This window comes from Puma concolor, chromosome C2, assembly GCF_028749965.1.
Source record: "Puma concolor isolate L17-30 chromosome C2, mPumCon1.1.hap2, whole genome shotgun sequence".
Lineage (NCBI taxonomy): Eukaryota > Metazoa > Chordata > Mammalia > Carnivora > Felidae > Puma > Puma concolor.
In genome coordinates this window covers 26180233-26199483 of record NC_141675.1, presented here as the reverse complement: position 1 = coordinate 26199483, position 19251 = coordinate 26180233, and the positions used below count along the sequence as shown (strand labels likewise).

Genomic DNA, 19251 nt, shown 5'->3' with positions numbered 1-19251 from the left:
TATGATATTTAAGTTGGATTTTCTGCCACCTACCAACAAAAGCATCTAAGCTGGCATAGCCTTTTTTAGCGACCCAACTGCACCTCTGAAGACCCTATGATATTTTCAGCCACTCCATGTGACAGCCTCAGGAGCAGCTGAAGGAATCCATCACCACTCCTAGGTAGGCCCTGTCACCACTGGAGGATAGCGTCCCCACCCACAAGCTGTTAAAGCCAAAAGACAATTTAGCCCTTGTTACAGTTTCTTCCGGGTAAGGAAATGGAGGCTGTGAGACGCGACAAACCCAGCCTGAGCCCAGGTGCCAGGACTCCGGGTTCATCGTCCTTCCCTCCACACTGTGGCCCCTCAGTTCCCTACAGGACCAGCAAGTGCTCTCTGGAAACATCTAGCTACCTATCCTGTGGCCGCCTGGCCTGCTTATTACAGGTGCCCCTGTTCCTGGGGAACCTGCTCCCTCCACCACAGTTAGCATTTCAGGGCAGGGCTGGGGACAGCCCATCTTCCTTCATCTTTCATTTCTCCATTTCACAATTCCACAGGGGGAGAACTACTATTATTATATACATATATATAAACACGTGGCTTTGAACCCTTTTATTTTCAGGGCCTTTCAGAACCCCCCTTGCAATACTTGGAGACAGACCCCTCTAATATTGTGGGATCTGGTTACAAGAGCATAGGTGGAGGCTCACACACCAAATGTCTACGTATTTACATTATAATCAAACTAACAGAGTGTTCTTAAATATGCTCTCTCTGCTTACCTGTCAGTCACACCTTCATAAAGACCTAGAAGGCTGGGTTTGAATATGGACTATTTAGATTCCTCAAAGTTCTGTGGCAGCACGAGGAGAGCAAGGCCCAGCCCGCACTGAGAGGGGCCTCGTGTGTATCTCTGTGGCAACTCCAGCCCGCCTATCCGAGCCCCATCTGCAACCCCTAAACACAGCTTGTCCCTGGTCACCCCTCGTGCTTACAGGCGTATGCAGGTCATACTCAGGCAGGCAGACTTGGGGAAGAGGCCTCAGGCTCAGGACCGCTTGGGTGAGAACTGTGGTCTCCTGGGTACCTGGAACACGGTCTGGGAGAAGGGTGTCCAGTAGGCATGTCGCCTTGGCCTCACAGACTCCCTGCCCTGTGGGGAGGGTCATGGCCAGAGGAGGGCCAGATTGGTACCCTCTAAGGCAAGAGACCCAGGACAGGGCCCCTCGTGCCAGGTCCAAGGGCAGTGCCAGAACGCCATCTCATTCTAAACAGGGTCCTAAAATAAGGCTGGGGTGAGGCTAGGTTAGCAAGACCAGGCTCTGTGACTTTGGCTAAGTCCCTCCCTATCTCTCAACCTCCGTTTCCTCCCTCGTCTCTGAGTGGGACTGGTCCACATTCTAGAATCCTCTGCAGAGCCTCAGAAACAGTGAATTCAGACCCCTCATTCCAACCAGTAATGCTGGGACTCTGGTCCAAAACCCCCAGGGAAGAAAAAGCCACAGTGGGGAAACAAACCGCTTATATTTCTTGATATCCGGAGATCCCAGCATGAAGGTGCAGCTTTCATGGGAGTAACATCACCCCCAAGGTGTGCAGTAGAGCCTGGGGGAACCCAGCTGGCCAATGTGCCCATCTCCGAAGACCTCACCCTTGGGCTGATCCCATCTGCTACAGACCCACTAGTGACAGCCCGCTGAGCCGGAAGCTCTTGTCTGAAGCCCATCTCTGAAGACCTCACCTTCAGGTTGATCCCATCTGCTACAGACCACTAGGGATGGCCCGCTGGGCCAGAAGCTCTTGTCTGCTGAGTCTCCAAGACTCAGGCACGTTAAAGTGCTCTGTACAAAAGCTCAACAGCCTCCCTCCATCTGGTAACAAACAAGGAAATCCCATTTGAGGTCTGCCACTGGGGAGACATCTTTCCAAAACAAAGCTCAGCCCCACTCAGGAAAGATGGTGGTACAAGGCAGCTCACAGTCATGCCAGACTAACGACCCTGCAGAAACACGAGGGGCTCAGGCACACGAGGGCAAGGCTCTGCACTCCAGAGACACAATGGGAAGGTCACCGGGTGTGCACAGGAGTCAGCAGGCAGCCAGGAGCTGGAGCTCAGGACAGAAATGGTCTCTGCCTAGAACAGGTATTCAGTCGTAGGGCCTCACATGGGGAGACCCGGGGTGGCATTCTCCTAAGGACCGGAAACACCAGAAGCCTGCCCAAGTGTAGGCTCAGGAAGTCACACCCTCTGGTGGTGAATCTCCTGAACAAGAGATGGACATAAGGGGCATTCACAAGACAGAGGTCCAAGTACTGAGAGCCACGAGGTCAAGGTGGTGCTGGGGATGGTGAAACTATAGAAGCTACCCTCTTGGGAAACACTGAGAAGCAGGAAGGCCACTGTTCTGCTGTTCACAAGCTGAGCACCCAGCTGGGCCTCCGCCCTTTCCCAGGGGCAGAGCACCGGTTTGGTGGCTTTCTCAGGGCTTTTTCACAGTTGGGTCCCTTCTTGGGGGAGCTGCATCCACATGAGGCTGTGCTGGGCTGTGGCCAGTTGAGGGGTTCCTCAGCGGGTGCAGAGCTGGGAGCCACTCCAAGAAGGCGGGTTCATTTCCCTGCTTTGTGGTTCACAGGCCTGGAGAGACCTGACGGCCGGCTGCCCCGGGTGAGAATGCCCACATTTCTGGAGGTCAGAGGAGTGGGGAGGCCTGTCCACCACATGACCCAGATGGGATGACGACAAATTCAAAAAGCCCTGCAGGTCTAGGCGTAGGTAACAGTTGTGAGCCAAGTCCACGGTCTGGGTTGGTAACATTCCGAAGAAAAAGGGCACTGTAGGTCGGCGATTTGCCTGGATGGTAGCAATGGGAAAATGGTTCCCAGCAGGGGCATGTGGAAGGTTCTCCGGTACCTCAGATTAAGACAGGGTGCAGTGGTCCTAAGTTCTTCCGGTTGGACCGAGTTAAAAGCATGTCTTAGCAGCAAGAGCTCGTCCTTATTTTTGTCACACAAAGGTGACGGAAACCGGACCGGGGGGGTGTGAAGTCAATTTGATGAGGGTGGAAAAGCTGCTGCCGATCCTGTGGGATGCAGCCTGCCTTCTCCGCAAAGGCCCTTCACGTGAAGTAGCGGCAGGATGTGGAGTCGATGTAGCAGTAGGGGGTGCACTGCAGGTCCCCATATGACCTGAGGGGGGCAGATATGGGTCAGGGTGCGCGCAGGGCAGCGGGCACGACGGCTCCTGCCCAGGCCTCAGGACCAAGGCATGTTCTGAGGCCACCTCTGGTGACTTCTGGTCCACCCTCATCAGACAGCTGTCACTACTGCTACCTCACTAAGGGCCTCAGGGTTTGCCAGAGAGTGCTCTCATTCTCACTTGGGGTAAGAGGCTTGGGGCAGTTGAGTTCAGGCCTCTGCGGCTTTGCCCCTTGAGCTGAGATCCCCGGCTGAGGGATCTGGGTGGAAAGAGTTGGTAACCATGTTCTTAACACAGCATCTCTGAGAGAATCACTCCCTTCTCAAGACCTGAAAGGTTTCCAGGCGCGATCCATTGGTCATACTGTACTGATGCAAATGTTCTATTTCTGTGCGGTCCAGTCCGGCAGCCTCTAGCCATGTGTATCTACTGAGGTCTTAAAATAAGGTTAGTAGGAATGAATAATTGCATTTTTAATCTTAATTAATTTGAAGTTAAATAGCAATGTGTGGCCGGGGGCCACCAGATTGGACAGCACAGCCTATACCTCTGTAAGCCCAAGTGCTAATGTATGATGGTTACACATTATACCCATATTCACAAGCATCCCTTGAGGCCTCTAGAGATTACATGAGTAACCACAGTGAACCAGTGGGTAAGCCCCAGGCTCTATGCAGTCCTGTGTTCCATGTCCAGTTATCTACACTGACTTGTCTCCATGAAGCCATCAATCAGATCAGACCTGCCACCTCTCTGGCAAGTGCCAGAGGACAGGGCACTTCAGGGATAGGGCAGTACATACAGACACAGAGATACAGTCAGGTCCTGGCCAAGCCTAAAGTGCTTGGAGTTTTGGAACTACAGATCTGTAGTTCCCCCAGCCTGGTTCGAGACGCTGGTGTATGTTTGGGGGTGGGCATTGAGGAGAATGCCTTCCATTGAGGAATGCCTTCCATTCCTTGGACAGAGGACAGAGGGGTGGACAGAGTCAGTGGACAGAGGGGTGACAGAAAGACAGGACTGGTGTCTATTTCCCAGCCCTGCTGAGGGCCTGGGTCCAAGCTTACCAGAGGAATAGGGCTGAAAGCAAAGGCTGAAGAGACTGGACTCCTGAGGGACCTAGGAGGTATGAAGGGCCAGCGATCCATTGTGGAACCAACAGAGAAGCAGGAACTAGGGAGGAAAACCTTCTCATTTTCCCTACAACACTATACAACTCCACATCTGTGAGGATTAGGGGGAATGTGGTATGGTTTTGCATCTCATAGGTCCAGTGTCCTTCAGCTGGCTTGGGAGATGTCAACCGTGGAGGTCAATGTGAACACCCACTGGAGAGTCCCAGATAGAAGTAGAGGGGTCCCTGAAGGGGGTACTAACTTCCCGGGGTTTTCTTGGAACAGTCATGAGCCAGCAAAATTAGATGTTAATGCTGGTGTGATCTCATCTGCACCTATAGTCTTGCCCTGGGGGTCGGAGTTGTTGCAGAGAATTCAGGTTATACAGATGCTTAGATTCTTGGAAATGCCCTGGTACCTCCATCCTCCACTGGGCTTCCTCCAGACCCACTTTCCAGAAGACTAATGTGGTCATGGTAGCCACTGGAATTGGGAGCTGCTCACCCAGGGGCAACAGCTGAACATAGAGATTGCTGATTGCCAGGGGTCCGGGATGGAGCTGGTGACTCTCTGTCTCAGCTCGGCCTCACAGGCACTCAGGCACCCTAAGAGGGCACAGAGGGCACGTGGTCGTTATGTGTGTGTTGCCTGTCTCCCTTAGGTGAGCAGGGACCATGTGTTGTGCTATTTGTCACCATACCTCAGTGTCTAGAAAGTACCAGGAACATAAGCAGCATTAAAAAAAGTATTTGTGAAGGAAAGAGGAGGAAGCAGGCAGAGAGGGAGGCAGGGGTGTCATAATAGCACGTGAGGTGATTCCTACCCAGGGAGATAGGTCTCGCAGGTCAGGTGGCCAAAGTCAGAGCCGTCGCAGTCCTCCACTCCCTTGTGCTGGTGACCATCTCCACAGTAGGCCCGGTGACAGCCTGAGGGACACAGGGGAGTGTAGCCCTGAGAGGGTGCTGGGGTGGGACAGGCCTACCTTAGCCTGTAAGGACTGTGTGGCCTAAAGGATCCACCCAGAGCATGCACCCTCTTAAGCAGACTCCCATAAAGCTTCAGATGCATCCGGGGACTGCCCCCTCAGCCCCCCCGAATCCCACACCAGAGAATAAGGAGACCCAAGCTCCAGCCCACTCCAGCTACTTGTTAGCCAACAGAACAAGAGCAGGCCCCTTGGCCTCCCTGAGCCTCAATATCTCTATCTCAAACCTGGGGCGTGGACACCACCTCCCCTTCACAGGACACACCGTGGGTTCCCATGGAGTGAGAGTCAGGAGACTGCGCACTGGGCACAAGTGATGGCCACGGCGGCTCTCGTCTACAGAGAACTTCCACGACCCTCTTTTTACGGGGTTCCTTCCTGCTGTGTGATCTCCTATTTGACTCTGTCTGCACCAGGGGCAGAAGGGACTCCAGGCAAAGCGGGCATGCCGGGGATCACCATCCCGGGAACTGTCCCGGCAAGTACAGCTACAGAGAGAGAGATCCAGCCACTTCTCGGTCCCTGTGCCCATCGCTGCTCATTTACACATCTCCGGCCCTCAGCCAGGCCGGCTCCTCACAGCAAGGACTTAAAAATCATTCAGTGAAGGGACGTTGAATCCTTACTACACCCAGACGACCTGGCGCACATCAGCTCGCAGCATCTCTAAAGAGCTGAGCTGTCAGTACCGACACAGCCAATTTTCAGTGGAGGAAAGTGAGACTTGAGCTGTGAACTGCCCTCCATTCCCCACTCACTGAGAGCCTCCTCTAGGAACATTCGAACTCTACTCCATCCGGCTCCAAATCCCCCACTTTACACACCACCTCCTGTTTTTGTCACGTGATTAAAAAAAGAAGAAGGAAAGCAAACCCTCCAGTGCGGTGCCGCCTGCCTGTCCCCGTAGCATCCCATCAGCCTGAAGTCTGCTTCCCCTAGGAAGGCCTTTGTCACCAGGGCTCCATCTGGTAAAAGTCCTGATGCAAATTCTTGGCTTCTCCCTTTCATCTTTCACTCTGTATCACCTTTATCTTTTGATAAAGAACGTGAACTGGAACGTGGGCTTTGCCAAGAAGTAGGATTCAGGGAAAAGGAGGGATTGGTGGCTTCTCTAGGGGCAAGACCCTTGACACTAACCCACAATGATATGCGTGGGCAGTAAAAAGTCAGCATTTGGCCTGAATGGGAGGGCCGTCCCCACAGCAGCCCAGGGGTACTCCCTCTGGCTTGGAGATCACCCCAACCCACCAGAGCTGGCATCCAGGGGCTTGCCCTCCCTCATCCAGGCCCTCCCCGAGGCAGGCACCACTCACTGATGCAGCTGTCACCCACGTCATCATTTCCGTCATCACACTCCTCCCCGGGCTGCAGGACTCCATCCCCGCAGGAGCCACGGTGGTCCACAGTATAGTCCACAGGGTGGAAAGGGGTCACCTGGCCAAAGAAACACAGGACAGTTACTAGGGATGGCATGACAGGTTGTTGGCACTGGGATGGAGACCCCGGGTCTGGGCGGGGGGGTTCCTCCCGGATGGGAAAGGCACCCCTCTCCTATGGCCCAGAGCTCTGCACTTGGCGGGAAGGCTGGACCAGATCGGGACAGCATCCTGGCCGTGTGGGGATGGGAGACCGTCTGGAACCCTGCCTCCAAGAGGAGGTCCTATGTGGCGGGCGGGGGCACGGAGAACTGCTCAGAAGCAGAGAAGAGGAGCGTGCCCAGCCCTTCCACGGAAACAGCCTGCAGAAAGCTCTGCGCTAGGCCCAACCAGTGGCCCTTCTTTCCTCGGGTATGTCCTGAGTGTCTGCCTCAGGGTACCTGGATGGGGAGCCAGCCAAGGCTGTCCTTGAAGTACAGAGATCTCTGATCTTTGCGGAAGGCAATGGCGTTTTGGGTGTTCAGCCTCTCGAGCTCCTCCTGGTTGTTGACCACAAAAATCTGCCAGAGAACACACTGGTGAGGATTCCAGAAAACACTTCTATAGGGGTCAGGGGAAAAGCTGGAAGAGGACACAGAATCTCCATCCTTGGGCTGGTTAACAGTGGGAGGGGGAGTCTGCATATCACACGCTGGGGATCCTCCTGAAGTCGGGAGGGATGTCCTGATTCCCCCATCTTCTCAACCCAGTTCCTAAGGTCTGGGTTTGCAATAAGAATTCCACAATTTAAAAATTTTCTAACATTTAAAATGTTCCCGAGACTTAAATAAAAACATGATGTCATCTAATCAAGTAATTCAACATCTGGAAAGGAGTCTTAACAAAACTGTTATACTCAAAGGTGTTCATTACGGTTTTATTTACATTACTGAAAAGCCTGGGAGAACCATACAAGTACCCAACAACAGGGCCCTGGTTAAATAAATCACAGCACAGCCGCATGATGAATGGATGATTATGCAGCCATTCAAGTGATGAATTAATGTCCAGGGTTACCTCTAAATAATCCAAGGGAGGGTGGGCAGTAGTGAGTGGGTATAAAGAGGAAACAGGATTAACCAGGAGTTGATACATGTTGAATTTGGGTGAAGGGTACATAGAGGTTTATTACACTATTTGTTCTGCTTTTGCATTTACTTAAAATTTTCTATAATTTTTTGTCCTTAAAAAAGAGACAAAGAAAAAAAAAACCCTCAAGTTGGACCCACAACCAAATGGACAACTTGGTTTCCTAGATTTTTATTTTTCCCTTATTTTCCAATTTCCTATAATGAGTGCGTACCAGGTATAATGAGGAAATCAGTTTATTAAAAGGCTTTTACAAGCTCTTGGAGGATCAGGTGAGAGGTCCCAATGGCTAACCACCAGATTTTCTCCCAGGAGCCTTACCACAGGAACATGAGGGGAGCTGGACCCATACATGGATTCCCTGTAGGAGGGGTTATTCACATTCGTAGGGGTTCCACAAAGACAACTTCCTGGAGGCCCGGGAAATCCTCTGTCCCCTTTGGGTCCCATCACAAGTTGTCCTAGGAAGCAACAGAATGCTGTGTTACTAGAGCAAAGGAAGTGAAAACCAAACAGCCCCGGGGAGATGTGAGCAACCTTTACAACAGAAAGAAGGTCAAAGTCCACAGCATCTTAGGGTAGGCCCTGGGGAGAGGTCTAAAGAGACTCTTTTGATCCAAGATATGGAGGAGGTGATGTTCTCTGTGGGTCCCTTAACCATACCGGGTGTTGGGGTACCTTCCCCAATTCTCTCCGTTCCCTTTCTCTAAGCTTTGGAAACCAGACAGACATTCTACTTCCCAGATGACCTTGCATGCAAGGTCTGTGATGGGAGAAGGGTAAGCATCTGAGAAAGTCTATCCTGATAAGGAAAAAACAGAGCTGGTGAGAGACCTAGCTTCCTCCTTCTTCCTGTCTAGAAGACAGACAACATGCCTGGTGCAGCAGCAGCCACACTGCAACCCTGAGGTAATAGGTATGAGAAGAGAAGCCAACATACAGGAAAGACCAGGGGCTCATGGGGCATGGGACCCTGATGGTGACACTTAGAAGCTGAACCAAAGTCAGCCATTGTTGACCTCTCTGGACCTCCTCGTATGAGAAAAACAATCTCCTTTTTGTTTAGACTATTATTAACAGGGATCTAAGGAACACAATGCTGACAACTTCTATTATTTTTTTATTCATTTTATTTTGTTCTTATTTGTGAGATCTTTACGAAGGAATATCTAAAGGTGCGTTTCTTTCATTCCTTCTGGAAGAAAATGGAATGCCTGAAAATGCTCCACCTACTTGTTCTCCCCTGGTACTGAGAAGAGTGTCGTGAACATATATGATTAGGAAATGTATTCCCTGCAATGTGGGTGATCTGCTTGGGCAGTAGTCTTCACCTAGACTTTTAAAGGTCCTAATGTCCAGGCCACAGTCCAGACCAATTCCATTAAGAATGCAGAGAATAGAACCCAGGCATCCATACTTTTAAAAGCTCTCAAGATGATTCCAGTGTATACTAAGGTCGCGAACGCTGGTCTAAGGAAATGGTCTTTGCACAAGCCATTTCCCTACTAGATTATTCTTCCTTCACCCTCCATCCCTCCTTCCTCAGGTGCCTTCCAGCTAGCTCCTGATCTGGATTCAAATATCACTCCTGCAGGGAAGCCTTCTGAATCTTCGCACTCTGGCACGTTCATTTGGATAATGTCATATAGTTCCCTATGCCTTTTCTTCACAGCACTTATCTCTGTTTGCGATTTTGTATCTTGTGAGATTATCCGATCAAGGTCAATCTCCCCCAGTGGAATATAAGCTCCACAAGGGCAAGGTTGATACCCGTTTTCATTCACAAGGGTGGGATACACAGTAGGGACGTGATACATGCTTGATGATGGAATGAATGAATGTAGACTCACTGGAAAGAAAAGGTCTTCAGAAAAGGCTTAAAAACCCCGGTTGGCAGAAAAGAATGAGAGCAAGAGCCATCCAACAGGGAGAGAGGAAAGAGGAAACATAGAGACTGACAAAGGAAGGAAGGAAGTATGCCTCCTCCTGGAAAAGTAAGGACAAGTCTGGAGGCCAGTCACTGGTTTCAGGTTGTATAACTTCCCAAGGCAGCCAGCAACTAGGGATACAGCTGGCAGATTCCAGAAGGGCAGAAAGTAAAATGACTCCAGGGGAAAGGTCTGGTCAGGAACCCAAAGAAGCAGCTTTAGCTAGAGGAAGAAACCTCAATGGGAATACCCTCCCCACAACCTTGAGCCTTCCTGAGCTGGTGGACAGATATGTCCCAGATCAGAAGAATGCCAGTTCGAGGGCTGGGGCGGGGGCGGGCATTGCCAACATTTCATACCAGGTTGTGGTGGTTGCTTGAACAAGAAATAAGAATACAACGCTGTAGGAGGAGCTCCAGTCCCGTGTTCTGATGTTTTCAGCACAGCCCAGAAAGACACAGACTCCACCAGGCCAGGAATACTCTGGGTAATTATCACCCCCGGGGAAACTGATGTGGGAATGTTCTGTAACCAAGGATGCGCGAGTGGCATCGGAGAAGGTTCTGTGACCCCAACAACTCCTCCAGAACCATGGCCTCAGAGAGGGTCAGGCGTTGGTCCCACTGTCCGGCCAATAAGTGGTGAGGCTGAGATTTGAATTCATGTATGACTTCACACTATGCCATCAAAAGACAAAGTCCAAGAATATTGATGCTTGCAGGAAGCTGGAAATTCCCAGGTACCACAGTGATTCACTTATACCTGGTCTGGGTGCAGGAAGGACTCACTCAGATTTGTAATTTGGTTACTTCAAATCACATCCTAGAGGCATTTTGCCTTGATTCCCTCGGCCACCTCCTAGCACCTCTTTCTCTGTAACTTTGGTGATAAAAAGTTCCCCCTCCACCTCCCCCCAGCACTGTCCTGCCCCACAGCTCTGGGCACCAGAACCAGAGGTGGCCTCCAGAGAGGGTGACAGGATGTGGCAGGGAGCCCGCTTCCTGCCACCACTGCAGTTTCCCTGCCGCTTCCTCTCAGCTGTCAGAGGGCATCTGTTACCCCTGCCTGTTTCCTGCCAGGATCCACTGAAGGGCACAGCAACTCGAACTGCCCCACCTCGGCCTCTCAGAGCTGGTCCAGCGGGCCTGCCTGATCCATCGTCCCGTGGAGCCAGAAGACCTGGCTCTCCATCTGTGCCCAGACTGCCTCCCATCGCTGCTGGCTGTGCAGCGGGAGCAGGCCTCACATGGGAATCTGCGAGGAGGCAGAGGGACCACAGAATAGTCTCCACACATCATCCCCAGCTCTTACTCTGCCTTAGCATGGCTAAGTGGGAAGGGTCTCTAGACCAGGAGCCACAGACTGATTCTGGGCTGGGCAAGGCCACCACCGGTCAGCTCTGTGACCTCCAGGAAGTCCCTTTTCTCTGAGGTTCAAAGTTCTTTTCTATAAAGGGAGGGCTGGATAAGACCAGGGTTGTTTGACTTGTGGTTCACAGAGCCCAAAGACATTCTAAGATGGATCTGGGGCAGGGGTTCTGGAACTCTGGGAAGCAGTGTGCAGAATCTTGGGCGCAGATACGACATGTATTTGTCCTGAGTGGGTGTGGGACTTTTATCAGACTCCAGAGACAGTCTCAGGAATCACTTCTGGGGCCTGTTCCCATTCTTGACGATTATCCAACTGGCCCCAGGTCCAGGTTAAGTTATCTTTTAAATTCCTCCCTCCTCTTCTTTCCCTACCCTGCACCCTGTCCCCCTCAAAAAAAAAGTTTCCAAAGAGCAGGATGATTGCCCCATTTTCTTTAGCCCCTTCACTCTGGGAGGCTCCCCAGAAAGGAAGTGACTCATAGGAAGGCACAGGAAGGGGACCTGAGTCAGAAATGGACTGCATCCTGCTTGCCTGCTATGCAATCACCCAAGGGGACAGCCTGAGAACCAAAATGGCCCATGTCTGCGAGCGCTTGTGGTGCACAGCCCTGCCCCGCCCACCTGCCAGGTGCCATGGGATGGTAAAGCTGACCGGCCATCGACACTGCCTCGAGGACTTGCTATCTAGAAGGAAGATGAAACACATCTGCAGAAAAGTTATCATTGAAGGGCCATAGCAGAGAGGCAATATGTACTTGGGCCCAGGGAAAGGAGACCCATCCTGTTAGGGACCAAGGAAGGCCTTACCGAAGAGAGGGCTTTGACAGAAGAAGACGGTTTCATCGGGTGGACCAGAGGGCTGGCCTAATGACCTCTCTTTGCATCCACACCGCTCCCCAAGATCCTGGCTACTCTCCTCAGTTTTGTGAACTGCTTAAATACCTCAAGGGCCAAGAGAGTCCTCCCCAAAGAAAACTCAGGCCTCGCGCCATGCTCTTGGTCCCTGGGGCTGGCAGCTCATGATCCTGGGCCTTGAGGGGAACATTACTCATGCCGGAAGCAAGGAAGAGGACTTCAACTGACCCCTGAACAACACGGGTTTAAACCGCATGGGTCCTCTTAGATGCAGATTTTTTACAGCACAGTACTATAAATGCATTTTCTCTTGTTTGTGATTTTCTTAATAACATTTCTTTTCTCTAGCTTCCTTTCTTGTAAACTTACTGTATATGACACATATAACACACAAAGTATATGTTAGTCCACTGCTATCAGGAAGGCTTCCAGTCAACAGCAGGCTATTAGTAGTTAAGTTTGGGGGGATTCAGGAGCTTATATGTGGATTTTCAACTGTGCTGGGGTTGGCGCCCCTAACCTCCACATTTTTCGAGGGTCAAGTGTAGTTGGAAGGACCCCCATAGGGATTGTCAAGTCAATTCCCAGAAACAGACTGTGGGGCACGGACACATGGCCCAGGATGCATCTCCAATCTAGTTCCCTTAACAGCACAGAAATAGGTGCGGCAAGATAACTTATTGTCGTACTAACTGACATTTGTTTTCTCACTTTTTCCTCTCCCAATTTCAAGGAGGTAGCAAGATTTTGTGCTTTCTTGCCCTTGCCGAAAACAAGTACTGTGTGAAGACTTTTGCCTTTCTGCCCTCTGTTCTCAGAAGAGAAAAGCTCCTGAGATGGGTGGCGGTGCATGAGGAATATGAGAAGCAAGGCGCTGGAGGTCAGAAGAGGGGAGATGACTCCAGACATGGAGAGAGAGGGACCCCCTGTGTTTTGGAGATAAGGTAAGGAAGGTCTCAGAAGGAACAGCTATGGGACTTCTTGGGAAACTGGACCACAGGGACCAGGCTTGGCAATGTTCCGATACCCGAGCATGACATGAAGATGGCAGTCACCAGGCACCCTCGGACCACGTGGCCTGGGATAGCGGGCATCTCAGAGGTGAACAGGGCAGATCAAAGGCTGGAGGGAACTCCCCTGATGTTTTTCTGCCACAATCCCCAGGATCTTTGCCCAAATCTTTTTAGGTAGTTAGAGGAGTGGAGAGAACCTCTTAATACCTGAGATGGAATTTTCCTGGCATCCCGGAAGGTTAGAATCTCAGAGCCAGCTTTAATTTGGTTGAAAGGAGCTAACAAACTATGACATTTCTAGACCATCGCATTACATGGTTGTGAATATATTCCCATAGACCCAGGGAGGAGAAGTACAACGTAGAATTTTAAAATGCCTTCATTTTAAGTTAAGAATAAAATTGTAATACCAATTGTTTTGTTTCCGTGTGTATAACTGAGAGCCAAGAACCCTGCATAGTAAAGAGTCTTCTCAGACCTAGAGATGCTGTGTTTATGCAGGAAATGTGCTCTGAAAGGCCATATTTGGAGCTGACGAGGGAACAAACTAACGGGTTTAGCGCATCAAATTAAACAAGGTAAACAAGCAGTGTATCTATGCCCTCTTCGATGGCAGACTTTGATTTCTTTTCAGGGTTTCTTTGTATATTCAGCGTAAACCAACAAGGACGTTTTCACGACACCACATAAGATAGAAAAATCGGCCACATCATCTTTACTTCTAGGATTAAGTAAATTGCTTGGAGCCATGAACGGCTTTTCTAGAAAAAGGTGTTAGTTGATGAAAAATGTGCCTGTTATTTTTCACTTGAAGTATAAATGACATCACCAATGTAATTATGTTTGTTTTTTTTTCCTCCTCTATTTGTTCTCCAAAATGCTACAACAGAGTCAGGATATTGTTTATCTCTCTTGTGTAGAAGTTGAATGAGCCAAGCTATGGAGAAATTATAAATATATTAAAAGCATCTCTGGTACTTTCTAACTCAAAACACAAGGCAGACCTCTGCTGTGCCCTCTCTGGGGAGGTTGGCCAGGAGGGCAACACTGTGGATCAAGTGAAGCAGTGTGGCTCTTACCTGCGGATGGGGGGCCCGGGGGGCCTGGGGGACCTGGACGGCCAGGTTGACCAGAAGGCCCAGGCTTGCCTGGTGGGCCCATTACTCCACTATCTCCCTTCTGCCCCTGACAGAGAGAAAGGCAGAGCCTGTTATGACAACATGACATGGCAAACTTCTTTCCCCATTTATGTCTAAATCAGGGACTGCCTTGCACTTTGGAGCAGGAGCCCAGAGCAGGATTCAGCCCCAGAAGCCCTGACCCCCAAACTCCTAAAAAGCTCAGGGCAGGGGCACCTGGCTGGCTCAGCTGGTAGAGCGTATGACTTTTGATCTCAGAGTCGTGAGTTCAAGCCCCACAGTGGGCATGGAGTCTACTTAAAAAAAAAAAAAAAAGCTCAGGGAAAGTGACATTTGAGATTGTGATGGTTACAAGTTTGTAGACATTACTTCTTGCTCTATTCTGGAAACATGGCACTGACTGCTGAAAGGAACCAATCCAACCCACTCCTCTCACGGGGCAGAGAAGGAAACAGAGGCTCAGGAAAGAGCAGAGATGTACATTAAGTCACCTAGCATTGAGGCAGCAGACTTGGGCCTAGCCTCAGGGCTCTGCTTGCTCACCAAGACCATTTTTCTTTTACCACAAGACCTGTTTCCGTCGAATGAATTTCCGTTGCTCTCAGGATAAAGACCCAGATCCTTATTTCACCTACAAAGGCCTGTATGGCTGGCCTTTCTAGTCACGTTCCAGCCTTTTGGTGTTTTTGGTCTTCAAGGGCATCATGCCTTTTTTTTTCCCCCCTCCTCTCTGCCCCAACTCGCTCTCCACTCCTCTGCCTAGTTAACTGCCTCCCAGCCTTTAGCTCTCACGTAAAATGTCACTGCAGGACAGCCTTCCCTGGCCTTGCCAGACTAAGTCAGTCCTCCCGGTCACAGGCTCTCAGAACTGGGCCTCTTTCCTTCCAGGCTTTTATCCAGGTCAGAAATGCACCAATATTTGTGTGGTCCTTTCATCAGTGTCTCTCCATGAGACATAAGCTCCCTCTGGGCCCGAATTTGTCTTGCTCACCTCTCTTCCCCAGATTAAATGAGGGAGGAGGAAGATACTGAAAACACAAAGGGGAAGCACTTCTGGTGAGCTGGAAGTCAAGAGACCTGGATTTTCACGTTGGCCATGAGACCCTGGGTAACTCACGTCATTGCTTTGTGCCTTTTTTCTCATCTGTAAAATGGGGCCAGTAAGCACACACCTTCGCAGCTTTGTTGTGAGGCTAACAAAGATCTCAGAGGTGAAAAACCACTTTGCACAGAACCAAGGGCTAAGGAAGCCAAGCTGACGATCACAGCAGCTAGTTTGCTTTCATCTTTTTCACATGGTTAGAAAAGGCCTAATTCCTTAGAGAGAGCCACACCTGTAGCTGTAGCCATTCCACATAGGATGTTCTCTTTGCTGCCTCTTCTGAGAGGGTCAAGAGCGAAGATTCCCTCCTTAGGGCTGCTCTTAGGAATGACCCTAGAAACCAAGATCTGTAGATTCTTCCCCTCCACAATTTGCTTACTGTGTGTTCGTATGCTGGTGCTAAACTGGACAGTGATTGATGCACGACATCTTTGACCTGGATCCCCTTTGTACACTTGTGCCTTGGCAAGCTTGCCCATGTAATGAAACATAATCTTCCCCAAGTCTGGGAAGCAGGCAGGCAGGGCACTCCTTTTCAATCACAACAGTGACATGTGGCCTGCTGCCTTGTCAACATGGCTCTGGGGAACCTCTTGACAATGTCCAAGGACTTCTTAAATTCTTTTGTTGTATTCATTCATTCATTCATTCATAGGAGTTCTTAAAGTCCTAATATGGGACCTATAAGGGCAGAGTTTATTTCCAATTCCATCCTGATGGAAGGAGTTCTTAATCCTTGGCCCAAGCTGAAGCTTGGTAACTAAGATGGGTCCCAGAATAGCAAAGGAGGTCACACCATCTTAATATAGCCACAGTTAAGGCTTGTTTTTCTAAAAGCCACATCATCTATGAGCACAGGAAATGCCACAGCTTGAAGGGGCTGGAAGGTACTCCTTGATTCTGACACCAGCAATAATGGATTATTCTGCATATCTGTCATTTGTTCAGAACAAGCCATATCTCTATGAGCAGGACTCACTGAGCAGCGCTTTCCAGGAAAGGCGTTGTTTATTCCTTTACTGCCATAAAATTTGGTGATCCCTCTCAAAGAAGCTGCTCTGTCTCCTTAACTGAAGATTTGTATCATAGAGTCAAGAGCTGTTTCCCTGAGCCTGGTTTAAAGCAAGCGCTGAAGCATGAAGGTGAAGAGAGAAGGTGTGTGGGGAGAAGCAGGTCTCAACTCTCTAAGTTCCAGTGCTGGCTTGGAAGTTCACTTGGCTGGGGATCACTCTACTTCCCTGGCCCTTAGGTTCCTTGTGACTAGACAGAGATGAGGTGTTCTCTAAAATCCTTCTGGCTGTGAAATTCTAATCTCCTGAAGTCCCTTCTGGACCTCTGATTCCAGGAGTTGGATTGACTTACATTAACCTCCAGAAACTCTTAGCACCACTGGCCTGACAACACTTGGTGTATAAGACTCTATGCTAGGAAACTAATTCATGATTTAAAAAAAACAACAACAACAACAACACGGGCACCTGGGTGGCTCAGTTGGTTAAGCGTCCGACTTCTGGCTCAGGTCATGATCTCGCGGTTTGTGAGTTTGAGCCCCGCGTCGGGCTCTGTGCTGACAGGTCGGAGCCTGCTTCAGATTCTGTGCCCCTCCATCTCCCTGCCCCTCCCCTGCTCATGCTCTGTGTCTCTCTGTCTCTCAATAATAAATAAACGTTAGGGAGCCTGGGTGGCTCAGTCGGTTTAGCGTCTGACTTCGGCTCAGCTCATGATCTCGTGGTCCGTGAGCCTGAGCCCTGCGTCGGCCTCTGTGCTGACGGCTCAGAGCCTGGAGCCTGTTTCAGATTCTGTGTCTCCCCCTCTCTCTGACCCTCCCCTGTTCATGCTCTATCTCTCTCTGTCTCAAAAGTAAATAAACGTTAAAATAATAAAAATAAATAAATGTTAAAAAAAAAAAAAAAACCACGATGGCAGGCTCCCAAAGCTAACAACCCAAGTATCTGCTGACTAGACAGGCAGTGAGGGTTCAGAGCACACTCAGCTTGTTTATAACATCTTGTAGGAAGGATGAGCTCATTTCTCTGAGCTCCCACACATGGCGCTGGTGTAGTTTGAAGAATGTCCCAACCGAATCATTCTCAACAGTGTCAAGAAATAGCCGTCTTGGCTCCAGCCTTCACCAGGAAAAGACAAATACCACCCCAGAAGGGCACTAGAAGCACAGAAGCCTTCTAGAACTTCAAGCATAAAGCCTTCTGCATGGGATGAGCAGTAGGGAAGAAAAAGATTTCCCCTTTTTTTTTTTCTCCTTTTTCTGAGCCTAGGTTTTAGGGCATTGGTATCTGTGGCAACATTGTGAAGTCATGGACATGCCTGCCATCGTAAAACCTCGAAAACTGAACTGGACTATTACGACTTCAAAAGTTATAATGGAATTTGTATTATCTGGGGTTGGAGCCTGTGTCATTCCTAAGTTCACTTGGAAAAGACCAGAATTGGCTTCACACTGTGACCATTGTTCTGAACGTTGGCTACATATTAGAATCATATAGAGAGCTTTAAAACAAAAAACAAAAAACCCCACAACAACCCATTCTAAAGCCCCATGCCAGGTCAGTTACATCAGATGCTCTAAAAAATAAGGCCCAGGTGCAGGGGACAATAGGAGGCAAACTTGGAACTACAACCACTGCACCTGGGGCGGAGAAATCTGTATCGAATCAGCCCCCGAAGTGATTCTGATATAAGCTAAAGTTTGAGAACCATGGACCCAGCCTAAGAAAAGAATAAAAACATAAGAATGGAAAAAGGTTTGTGCCCAAAGATATTCACCTCTCAGCATCTGTATATAATTTTAGTTAGGCCTCTCTTGTCCAAGCAGTCTACTGCTTTACTCATTTACAAAATGCAATGCAGACATTTAAAAGAGCTTAATAAATATGTGCAGGAATGCGCAAAAATGTGTGACTTTAAGTTAAAGTTTTAGGATACAACAACTAGATATTGGATATAAAAGAAACAAACAACCAGAAAGTTCACAAAGAAATAATACTGGAAGGAAACACACCAAAATGGTAACAGGGTTATGTCTGGGTGTTAGGTCTTCAGATGATTTCCCTTCTACTTTTCTGAATTTTCCAAGTTTTCTGTGATGATCACATACTACATTTATAATGGAAAAAGGGGTGAAAAGCCTACAAACAGACAACCAAAAAAGTAAAGGAATGATGCCTGTCCATTAGACAAAAGACAAGAAGCTTCTCCGAGGCACTCAATACAGCTCTAAAGGCAGCTCAGGCAAATGTGCCTTCATCTTTCCTCTCCCTCTCACATCACAAGTGCCTGCTGACCAGGGAGCGTTCAGAATGAACAATTTCCCCAAGCCCTTGATAGTGCCCATAAAGAGAGTCACTTACAGCTCAGGGGCCCGAGTAGGGAAAAACCACTCTATTGTTGAGACTCAGAAGACCTTTCAACAGCAAGCAAATATTTGGATATTCCCCCAAACTCCATTTGTGTCTGGAGCACTGAGGCAAAAAGCAAGTTTTCTGGGTAAACAACAAGATCTGGCTTCCATTCCCAGTTGCTTTGGTTAAGGTAGACCTGTTCGTATGAAGCAAAGATCCACTCCTGCTTCTGGCCTTGGACACAGTTTGAACGGAGCATTCTAGCCCATCTGCTTCAAACCTCGGTTAGCCTAGAGAAGCAGGAGCTCCTGGAAGTGGTGCTCTTTCTGCCCACCAGCCTAGAGGACGTTGGGGACTGTGCCTATGCTGATTGGCTCCACCTGTCTGCCTCTCTACCCCATCTGCCTACATCAGGAGGAAATGACCTCAGGAGCGTGGTAAGCACTGGGATCCTTACCTGCTTGCCTCGTTTTCCTGGTCTTCCTCTGGGTCCCCTGTGTCCTGCTATCCCAGGCTCACCCTTTGGACCCATTTCACCCTGGAAAGAAGAAAGAGAAGGAGAGAGGAATCTGTGCATGTGGAGCAGGCACTCCTCTGCAGGTCCGTCTGTAGACAGACCAATCACTGGTCATGAGGGCAGTGCACTTGATCGTTCCAGACCTTTTCCAATCGGACAGTCTGAGAGACTGGGAAAGTGATG

General features: G+C 49.6%; 1 protein-coding gene across 6 annotated transcripts in view; it reads right to left on the bottom strand.

The window, feature by feature from the left end:
* The window catches only part of COLQ (collagen like tail subunit of asymmetric acetylcholinesterase), a 97492-nt gene that overhangs the window by 16638 nt on the left and 61603 nt on the right, over positions 1-19251 (bottom strand). For 3 of the 6 annotated variants that reach the window (XM_086674266.1, XM_025913945.2, XM_025913946.2), the window contains exons 11-17: positions 19009-19089; positions 14031-14136; positions 8107-8246; positions 7098-7217; positions 6595-6715; positions 5120-5222; positions 583-3171 (exon numbers count right to left, since the gene is read on the bottom strand). In XM_086674266.1, the coding sequence (XP_086530392.1) occupies positions 3102-3171; positions 5120-5222; positions 6595-6715; positions 7098-7217; positions 8107-8246; positions 14031-14136; positions 19009-19089 (741 nt within the window). In that variant the 3' untranslated portion in view covers positions 583-3101. Of the gene's footprint in view, positions 1-582; positions 3172-5119; positions 5223-6594; positions 6716-7097; positions 7218-8106; positions 8247-14030; positions 14137-19008; positions 19090-19251 lie in introns of those variants that run through there. The other 3 variants (XM_086674264.1, XM_086674267.1, XM_086674265.1) reach the window with 1 other exon arrangement.